The sequence below is a fragment of the Bufo gargarizans genome, chromosome 6 (assembly GCF_014858855.1).
Source record: "Bufo gargarizans isolate SCDJY-AF-19 chromosome 6, ASM1485885v1, whole genome shotgun sequence".
NCBI classification, from domain to species: domain Eukaryota; kingdom Metazoa; phylum Chordata; class Amphibia; order Anura; family Bufonidae; genus Bufo; species Bufo gargarizans.
Window position 1 is genome coordinate 349,665,508 of NC_058085.1, and position 10,843 is coordinate 349,676,350.

At 44.8% G+C, this 10,843-nt stretch overlaps 1 protein-coding gene across 1 annotated transcript in view; it reads right to left on the minus strand.

Moving 5' to 3' along the window:
* Positions 1 to 10,441, minus strand: part of LOC122940146 (alpha-2-macroglobulin-like) — a 178,929-nt gene extending 168,488 nt beyond the window's left edge. The window contains exons 1-2 of the mRNA XM_044296544.1: positions 10,377 to 10,441; positions 6,097 to 6,242 (exon numbers count right to left, since the gene is read on the minus strand). Of these exons, the coding sequence (XP_044152479.1) occupies positions 6,097 to 6,198 (102 nt within the window). The 5' untranslated portion in view covers positions 6,199 to 6,242; positions 10,377 to 10,441. The remainder of the gene's footprint in view (positions 1 to 6,096; positions 6,243 to 10,376) is intronic.
* Positions 10,442 to 10,843: the final 402 nt, after the last annotated feature.

The following is a 10,843-nucleotide window of genomic DNA, read 5'->3' on the forward strand; positions in this document are numbered from 1 at the left end:
CCACTCCTGCTTTTGGCTACCAAATCATAAGCCAATTTTGAGGGACCATACAGGACTTACAGCAGCTGCACAGACAGGATCTGTTGTGCGCTCATTTTTACTTCCTTCTGACAGATCAGAAGAAGGGTCAAATAAATGAGAATTTCAACCAGGCCAAAAAAAGGTATAAATTGGCCCAGTCATGGAGTGTGGAGGGTGGGAGAACAGCTTAAGAAGTCCACAGAGTGGCCCAATGACATAGTGTTGAGGTAGCAGCAAAATTTGGAGACCACAGAGTGGCCCAGTGACATAGTGGGTAGGTGGCAGCAGCAGCAGTATGAGAAGAACACAGAGTGGTCCATTTATATAGTGTGGAGGTGGCAGCAGCATGAGGAAGCCACAGTGGCCCAGTGACTGTCAAGGAACCATGAACCAGACGTACAACAAGAGATGAGTGGAAATAAGAAGGCTTTATTGAAAATAAAGCTGTAAGGCAAAAGTCCAAACGGATGGCTGAACCGAAGCAGGGTCTTGCGAAGCCAGAGGTCAGGAACCAGAAGGGTAGTCAGACGAAGCCTGGATCAGGAACCAGCAGGGTAGTCAGACGAAGCCAGGATCAGGAACCGGAAGGGTAGTCAGACGAAGCCAGGATCAGGAACCGGAAGGGTAGTCAGACGAAGCCAGGATCAGGAACCAGAAGCAGCAGCAGTCTTAGAAGCATGTGAACACAGGAGGACCAAGCAGGGAACTGAAGCCACAGACCTCCTATATATATGAGCTGGGCATCCAGCTCCTCCCAGTGGGAGGGAGAAGCCGCAGGGTAGGAGGCTACAAGAAACCCAGAAACCAAGATGGCCGCCAGCACATGTCAACTGAAGGAGGACAGCCAGAAGGTAAGACCATGACAGTGACATAGTGTTGAGTTAGCAGCAGCATGAGGAGGCCACAGAGTGGCCCAGTGACATAGTGTTGATTTAGCAGCAGAATGAGCAGACCACAGAGTGGCAAGATGACATAGTGTGGAGGTGGCAGCAGCATGAGGAGGCCACATACTGGCAAGGTGACAAAGTGTGGAGGTGGCAGCAGCAGCATGAATAGGCCACAGAGTGTCCCAGTGACATAGTGTTGAGTTAGCAGCAGCAGCAGCATGAGGAGACCAGAGTGGTGATGTGTCAGCAGCATCATGAGACCACAGAGTTACCCGGTGACAGAGTGGGGGAGGTGTGTGGCACTAACAGTACCCGCTGACGATGGTGGTTGTAAGAAGGAGCACTTGGCTTTAGATGTGTGGCATCAGGCGGGTGGCAGCATCAGAATAGTAGCTGAGGCAGTTAGCCAGAAGAAACCAGTCTCTCTTTTGTCAAGGCTTGGGTGAGGCAGTATGGATGATCTAATCTGATGCATCAGGCATTGGTGGGTGGAAATCCTGGCTGATCCACGCCTGATTCATCTTCACAAAAGTCAGTCTCTCAACATTTTGGGTGGACTGGCAAGTTCTCCTTGTGGTAACTATGGCCCCCGCCGCACTAAACACCCTCTCCGATGCCACACTACTGGCTGGGCAGGACAGCTTTTCCAGGGCAAACTCGGCCAGTTGCGGCCACAAATCCAGTTTGGCTTCCCAGTAGTCCAGCGGATCTTCAATGTGGAGTGGCAAGGTGCTGTCCAAGTATGCCACCACCTGCTGGTTCAGGTTCTGCTACAGGTTTAGCTGCTGCTGGTGAATAGTTTCTTCACTAGGCGGGTTAAGAAAACTGCTCATCATTGACTGTAGACTCAAGCTGCTGCTGATGGAGCTGGTACTGCTCCTTGGCCCACACCCCGCCACAGCATCACGGCAGTGGAACGAGAGAGCAGAGGGCCCCCCGGTAAGACCTGTGAGAGGATGGACGATGGCGCAGATATGTCTCTATAGTAGTTCAGTTTGTCCTGCCTGTAAAAAAGGACCCCATTTTGGACAAGTAGCGAGGGTCCAACAAGGTGGAGAGCCTGAAGTCATTCCACTGCCGAAATGTGACAGTTGGGCTGTCACTACCCAAGCAAGTGAGCATGCAGCAATCCATTTTCACAAGTGACTCAGAGGGACTTCCTGCCTCCATCTCCACTGCATACTGCCATGTTGTGCCTGGGTCATCTGTCTCATTTTCCTCATATTCCTCTTGCTCCTCTGGTTGCTCCTTCTCCTCCTCTCCTGTCACCTGTGTAGAAAAACCACTCATTTCGCTACACATTGTGCTCCAATGACCTGCTCCAGTTCAGCCCCCACAGGGCTCATGTGGCCGTGAGATGTAGGCGCCATGTCTCCAGTGCCTTGACCAGCCAGGTTTACCAGCATCTGTTTCAGGAAACGAAGCAGTGGAATGACGTTGTTCATCCCGTAGTCCTGGCAATTGACAAATAACGTGGCATCCTCAAAGAGCCTGAGCAAATGGCAGGTGTCACGCATAAGCTGCCACTGGCTGACATCGAAGTTACACAGGGTAGTACTCCTGTCCGCTTGGATCATCAAGAAATCGTTTATGGTCTTTCTCTGTTCATATAGTCAGTCCAACATATGGAGGGTGCAATTCCAACGGGTGGAAACGTTGCATATCAGCCTATGTTGGGGGATACCATTCTGCCACTGCAGCTCAAGAAGGGTGTGCTTACCAGTGTACGAGTGTCTGAAGCGCATGCAAAGTTTCCTGGCCATTTTTAGGATGTCTTGCAGATAGGTGGAAGACTTCACCAACTGTTGACAACCAGATTGAACACGTGCGCCATATAGGGCGCATGGCTCAGCTCTCCTCGACGCAGCGCCGACACTATGTTCTTCCCATGTCAGTCACCATGGTTTCAATTTTGAGTTGTCGCGGAGAAAGCCAGGATACGATTTCCTGATGAAGGACACAGAGCAGTTCCTCCCTGTGTGACTCCATTCGCCCAGGCAAATGAGGTGTAGAACAGTGTGACACCGCCGTGCCATGCACATGTGGTATGCTGGAGGAGCACTGTGAATTGTCCCTGCAGTGGAGGCTGAGGACATGGTAGTGGATGAGGCGGCAAAGGCGGACATGGTCCAGTTGCTGGTTTGGCTGGGCAGGAACCACATGCACCCAGTGGGCTCCACACGTCGGCGCTGCTGTGCACTTTGGCAGACACTGACAGGATCAACAACTGGCCCACCTTCTGTTCTACATATTTGTGCAGGGCTGGTACTGCCTGTTTGTCAAAGAAATGATGGCTTGGGACTCTCCACCTCGGCTCGGCACAAGCCATCAGTTCTCTGAAAGGTGAAGAGTCCACCACTTGGAAAGGGAGGGACTGCAGCACCAGCAACTTAACCAGGAGCACGTTCAGCTTGGATAAGTGCGTGCATACTGTTGTCTCTTGGCAATCACTTCGGTGATCGATTGCTGACGGAATGACTGACAAGGAGTAGGAGGGAGAGGAGCAGGAGCATTAGGAGCGGTAGAGGATGGGAAGGACAGACAGCTCCCTTCAGCTGAGGTGGTGGAGCAATTACTGTCTGAAATCGGGTGCGTACCACTGGGTGATGCAGCGGTTGCTGCGGCAGGCTGGACCACTACATTGAAGCCACAGTTCTCCCAGGCCACTTTATGAGGGCACTGCATACGTGGACGCAGGGCCGTGCCACCCTGGTCACGCTTCACCTTCTGCCGACAGATTTGGCAAATGGCCATGTTCACCTCCTGCGACGGCTTAACAAAAAACTGCCACACCACCGGTAGGTGATTTTATCCCCAACACTCCGACTGACTGCTACTGCCGCTACACCACTACTTTCCGGGCAAGTAGGCTCCTGCGAAGCTTCTGACTCCCGGCCATGTTACCGACTTTCTGGCTCTGCCGCTGCCTCACACGCAAGCTGCCACCCTCTTCTCCCGATGACGATGAAGCTCCTTCATCACTCAGCTCCCAATTGCATTCGGCTACATAATCGAGTACTGTCTGCACGTCACTGATGTCCTCCTCAACTGTCTCTGAGCCAGGAGCCTGACCGATCGCAACACCAGCTCCCAAGCCACTCTCCTCATCACTACTTGTCCGCCTACAGGAGGAAGTGACGGATGTCTCCTCCAGATCTTGGCTGGGCAATAGCTGCTGACTGTCCTCTAGTAGCTCGTCCTCGCTGTATAGTGAAGCTGAGCCCACAGCATTTAATACTTCTCTGGCTGAGGGAACAGCAAAGGACAGAGGCTGTTTGAGGACAGGTGAGGGCACTAGGTCTGCTCCCAGGCTATGCCAACTGAGACCGAGTTAACCATTCAAGAACCGCTGGGTTGCTGGTCAAAACACAGCCACTAAATGACATCGGGAGCTCAGGCCTCTCGAAGTGACCCCTGCTGCCACGCCCTTTTACTTTGCGGTGAACTGTGCCTGCGCCAGAAACATTTAGGCCTCTGCCCCTCCCCTGTGCATGGCCTGGCACTTCTCTGTCTGACATACTGTTAGATCAAATGAGTAAATAAAAAGGAAATTGATACACCCCAAAAAAGGCTGTAATTTTGTCAATTCACCACACAACGGCAAATAAACCTTTTTTTCCCACTAATACACGCCAAAAAAGGCTTTAGAATATATAACTGCACCACTGAACAGCAAATAATATATTTTTTGACACTAATACAAACCAAAAAGAGCTGTAATTTTCTCACTTCACCACACAACGGCTAATAAGCCCTTTTTTGCCACTAATACACGCCAAAAAGGGCTTTAGAACATAAAACTGCAGCGCTGAATGGCAAATAATACTTTTTTTTTGCCACTAATACATGGAAAAAGGGCTATAATTTTCTCACTTCACCATACAACGGCCAATAAGCCCTTTTTTCTCACTTATGCACACCAAAAAATGCTTTAGAACATATAACTGCACTGCTGAACGGCAAATCCTTTTTTTTGCCACTAATAAACGCCAAAAAGGGCTGTAATTTGTCACATCACCACATAATGGCTAAGAAGCCCTTTTGTTTGCCACTAATACACGCCAAAAAAGGCTTTAGAACATATAACTGCACCACTGAATGGCAAATAATACTGTTTTTTGCCACTAATACACCCCAAAAAAGGCTGTAATTTTCTTACTTCACCACACAACGGCTAATAAGCCCTTTTTTCCCACTAATACACGCTAAAAAAGCTTTAGAACATATAACTGCACCACTAAACAGATAAAAAAGCTTTAGAAAATATAACTGCACCGCTGAATGGCGAATACTTTTTTTTTGCCACTAATACACGACAAAAAAGGCTTTAAAACATTTAACTGCACCGCACAGAGAACAGTTTGCTGGAATTACAGAGGTATCATCTATTGCAAACCTGAAAGCTGCAGTATAATGGCAATTTGAATCCGCAGTCAGTGCAGCAAGGTGTAATAGGATTGTTCCTATTACCCAGGCTGTAACCTCCCCTACTGAACCCTGTTCTGCTTCAATTCTGTGGAATAATTCCTCCCTATCCTTTCCCTATACTTCTAATGATCTTTCCCTGAACTTCTATTCAGCTAAATAAAAGTTTTCAAGTCTTTCCGAGCGCTGTCCCTAGCGCCTGATGACGTCTTTCCCTGTGATAAGTACGCTGGAAAATGGCAGAATCCAAGATGGCTGAGGCTATTTATAGGGCTGTGACATCACAGGGCTGGCTGGCTGCTAATTGGCTGCATGCATGGCATTGTGGGTGATTCCTCGTTCCCAGAGTTCTTTGCTCAATGTCCTAACATATGCAGCAGCCATTTTAGGAAAAAATTGGATTCGTTACCATGAAGCGTGAGTAAATTCGGATTCGTTGTGAATCAAATTTTCCCTGAAATTCGGATCAAATTCCACTTCGTCAACTTCGATTCGCTCATCACTACTTTTAAGGGAGCCGGGAACCTAAGGACCATGAGCATACTTAATGGTGACTTGTGTATAAATGTATTTCAGATCAGTTATTTTAAACTGTTGTTCTCTATGTTATTAAAGAAATGAAAGGTTAACTTGTGGTGCAGCGATGAATAAAACATTATGTTTTCAAGTCTGACCCATTTCCTACATCATCCTCAGCCAGTCCCACCATCTTACACGTTATTTCCAATACTTCTTTATTTTCAGGGTATATCATTGCACTCACTTTATTCCTGAAACATTTCTCCATGTTGAATTGAACAGAATCTGCTGCAGCATCTTGATTAGGAAACAAAATGTAACCAAGAATTCTAAAGGTTGGTGCCATATCTGTAGTCAGAGGAAGCTTGAGTACCACGTCACCACGTTCATCTGGACAAATCAGAAATGAACAATGAAGTCTGGCCTGAAGTTAATTTAAAATAACCAAAGAATAAAGTATGAATAATGTTAGTACAAGACTTTAAATATAAAACGCGTTGAGTGTAAAAGTCTATAGAATTGCTCTAGAGCTGTGATGCTTAACTGACAGTCTGGAGGAAGCAATTACCTTGTTGTGTCCCCTCAAAGGATGGCAGATTTATATGGACTAGTACCTTCTCTAGGATATCTGTATATTCCGAAGAATGTAAGATTTTTTTCAGTTTTTATCTCTGTTATGGTGGCACTACTCTATCTTTTTAATTAGGTAAAATGTATGGAAGAAATGCTAGCCTCAAGCAGGTCAGGCCACAGGCTCCAGCTATCATTTTAAAGGATAACTGTCATATTTTTTTATTTATTTGCTAGTTTATTAGAGCTTGGTATGTATACCTGAGTTAGTCTGTCCATTATTGTCAAAAGATCTGTAATTACCTTATAATAACAGCTTTCATTAATGTCTCCTGTCCCTTTCCACTGGTCTCTTAAAAGACCATTGCTATGGCTTGTCTGTCTTCGGCTAATCATAAACAGAAGACAGAGAGGCGGTGCTCCACACTGCATGGCTACATTAGTCTTCAGAGTGAGGAGGCGTGTCTCTCAGTAATCCAATCTGATTGGCTGGCAGGAAGCTAATGGCTACAGCAAGTGTGTATGGGAAGTGAGGGAAGGCAGTTTTGGCCTCAGAGAACTGGCAGAGAAGCCATCTTGAGAAGATCCTCATATTGTAAGATTCAAAACAGCCGTAACTAAGGGGAAAACTCAAGGAAAACAGTGGTATGTAAATAAACTAAACATTGCTTTATGCATAATGCTGCTGCAGCAGTAACATATGCTAAAATTGATTTTTTGATAAAAACATGACAGTTATCCTTTAACCACTTCCCATCTGGGCCATTTGCCCCCTTCCTGACCAGGCCTTATTTTGCAAAACTGACATATCTCACTTTATGTGGTAATAACTTTGGAACGCCTTTATTTATCCAAGTCATTTAGAGATTGTTTTCTCGTGACACATTGTACTTCATGATAGTAATACATTTGAGTCAAAATATTTCACCTTTATTTATGAAAAAATCCCAAATTTACCCAAAAATTTGAATTTTCTAAATTTCAATTTCTCTGCTTTTAAAAAAGAAAGTAATACCTCATAAAATATTTATTACTTAACATTTCCCATATGTCTACTTTATGTTGGCATCATTTTGGAAATGTCATTTTATTTTTTTAGGACGTTAGAAGGCTTAGAAGTTTAGAAGCAATTCTTCAAATTTTTAAGAAAATTGCCAAAACCCACTTTATAAGGACCAGTTCAGGTCTGAAGTCACTTTGTGGTGTCTACATAGTGGATACCCCCATAAATGACCCCATTGTAGAAACTACACCCCTCAAGGTATTCAAAACCGATTTTACAAACTTTGTTAACCCTTTATGCGTTCCACAAGAATTAAAGGAAAATGGAGATCAAATTTTTAAATTTCACTTTTTTGGCAGATTTTCCATTTTAATCCAATTTTTTCTTTAACACATCGATGGTTAACAGCCAAACAAAACTCAATATTTATTACCCAGATTCTGCGGTTTACAGAAACACCCCACATGTAGTCATAAACTGCTGTATGGGCACACGGCAGGGCGCAGAAGAAAAGGAACTCCACATGGTTTTTAGATGCCATGTCCCATTTGAAGCCCCCTGATGCACCCTTACAGTAGAAACTCCCAAGAAATGACCCCATTTTGGAAACTAGGGGATAAGGTGCCAGTTTTATTAGTACTATTTTTGGGTACATATGATTTTTTGATCATTCATTATAACACTTTATGGGGCAAGGTGACCAAAAAATTGGTTGTTTTAGCACAGTTTCTATTTATTTATTTTTACAGCGTTCATCTGAGGGGTTCAGTCAAGTGACATTTTTATAGAGCAGATTGTTACGGACGTGGCGATACCTAATATGTATACTTTTTCTCATTTATTAAAGTTTTACACAATAATAGCATTTTTGAAACAAAAAAAATATGTTTTAATGTGTCCATGTTCTGAGAGCTATAGTTTTTTTATTTTTTGAGAGATTTTCTTATGTAGGGGCTCATTTTTTGCGGGATGAGGTGACGGTTTTATTGGTACCATTTTGTGGGACATACGCGTTTTTGATCACTTGGTGTTGCACCTTTTGTGATGCAAGGTGACAAAAATTGCTTGTTTTGACACTGTTTTTTTTTTTTTTTTTTACGGTGTTCACCCGAGGGGTTAGGTCATGTGATATTTTTATAGAGCTGGTTTTTACAGACGCGGCAATACCTAATATGTATACTTTTTTTTATTTGTTTCACTTTAACACAATAATAGCATTTTTGAAACCAAAAAAATGATGTTTTAGTGTCTCCATGTTCTAAGAGCTATAGTTTTTTTATTTTTTGAGAGATTTTCTTATGTAGGGGCTCATTTTTTGCAGGATGAGGTGACGGTTTTATTGGTACCATTTTGTGGGACATACGCGTTTTTGATCACTTGGTGTTGCACCTTTTGTGATGCAAGGTGACAAAAATTGCTTGTTTTGACACAGTTTTTTTTTTTTTTTTTACGGTATTCACCCGAGGGGTTAGGTCATGTGATATTTTTATAGAGCTGGTTTTTACGGACGCGGCAATACCAAATATGTCTGTTTTATTTTATTTTTTCTATTTTTAATTTTTTTTTTTTATTCCTTACTTGGGGACTTTTTTTTTTTACATGTGAAACTTTTTTTTAATTTATTTTTTCAACCCTTTATTTTATTTTTTTATTTTTTTTACACTTTTCGTCCCCCATAAGGTCATACAAGACCTCTGGGGGACATTTACTTCACTTTTTCACTGTTGATTTCTCCTGTAACTGGGGCTGACATAGTAGCCCCAGTTACAGTGGAAATGCACCCCCCAGAGAGGCTGTACAGCGTGATTCTGCGCTGTACAGTCTCAGTGCAGGGCTGATCGAGGTCTCTGAAAGACCTCACAGCTCCTGCACTCTCCGGTCCCGGCGGTCACATGACCGCCGGGCCGGAACAGGAAGCGCACATCGCTTCCTGCTCTGCAGACACAGCGCTCACCGAGCGCTGTGTCTGCAGCGATCCGGAAGGCAGGGACACCTGGGAACTGTCCCTGCCTTCGCTCCGGGTTGCCCTGCTGTCACTGACAGCGGGCAACCCGATCAGCAGCTGCACGATTAGCGTGCAGCTGCAGTTTCTGAAAGGACGTTTTAAAACGTGCTTTCAGAAATAGACGTCCACCCATAGGACGTTTATATCCTATGGGCGGACGTAAAGTGGTTAAGTACCTGACTAATCATTAATTCATACATACATAGCTACTACAACCACATTGTTTAAAACCAACATACAGTAAAATGCTCAAGTAAGGCTACTTTCACACTTGCGGCAGTGTGATCAGGCGGGCAGTTCCGTCGTCGGAACTGGCCGCCGGATCCGCTGATCTGCCGCTGACTGAAAGCATTTGTGAGACGGATCCGGATGCGGATCCATCTCACAAATGCATTGCAAGGACGGATCCGTCTCTCCACTTGTCATGCGGACCGACGGATCCGTCTTGTACATTTTTCTCATTTTTACGACGGATCCGGCATTCCGGTATTCTGAATGCCGGATCCGGCGCTAATACATTCCTATGGGGAAAAATGCCGGATCCGGCGTTCAGGCATGTCTTCAGTTTTTATCGCCGGAGAGAAAACCGTAGCATGCTACGGTTTTCTCTTTTGCCTGATCAGTCAAAACGACTGAACTGAAGACATCCTGATGCAAACTGAACGGATTACTCTCCATTCAGAATGCATGGGGATATGCCTGATCAGTTATTTTCCGGTATAGAGCCCCTGTGACGGAACTCTATGCCGGAAAAGAAAAATGCAAGTGTGAAAGTACCCTAATGCCACCATTTACTACTAATTCTACTATTATATTAGTAAACATATGGTAGAGTACATAGGCAAATAAATACTGATACACAATCACATAAATGGACAGTATTAGTTATCTGTGTCTTATCAACTGAGGGTCCCTATAGAGATGGTAAAGTTATGTAATTTCTTACCTTTATCTATACTTCTTATTGGTATTTCCAGCTGTCCAGAGTATTTTATAGAAAATCTCGTAATGACTAGAGTTGAGCGAACACCTGGATGTTCGGGTTCGAGAAGTTCGGCCGAACATCCCGGAAATGTTCGGGTTCGGGATCCGAACCCGATCCGAACTTCGTCCCGAACCCGAACCCCATTGAAGTCAATGGGGACCCGAACTTTTCGGCACTAAAAAGGCTGTAAAACAGCCCAGGAAAGAGCTAGAGGGCTGCAAAAGGCAGCAACATGTAGGTAAATCCCCTGCAAACAAATGTGGATAGGGAAATGAATTAAAATAAAAATTAAATAAATAAAAATTAACCAAAATCAATTGGAGAGAGGTTCCATAGCAGAGAATCTGGCTTCCCGTCACCCACCACTGGAACAGTCCATTCTCAGATATTTAGGCCCCGGCACCCAGGCAGAGGAGAGAGGTCCCGTA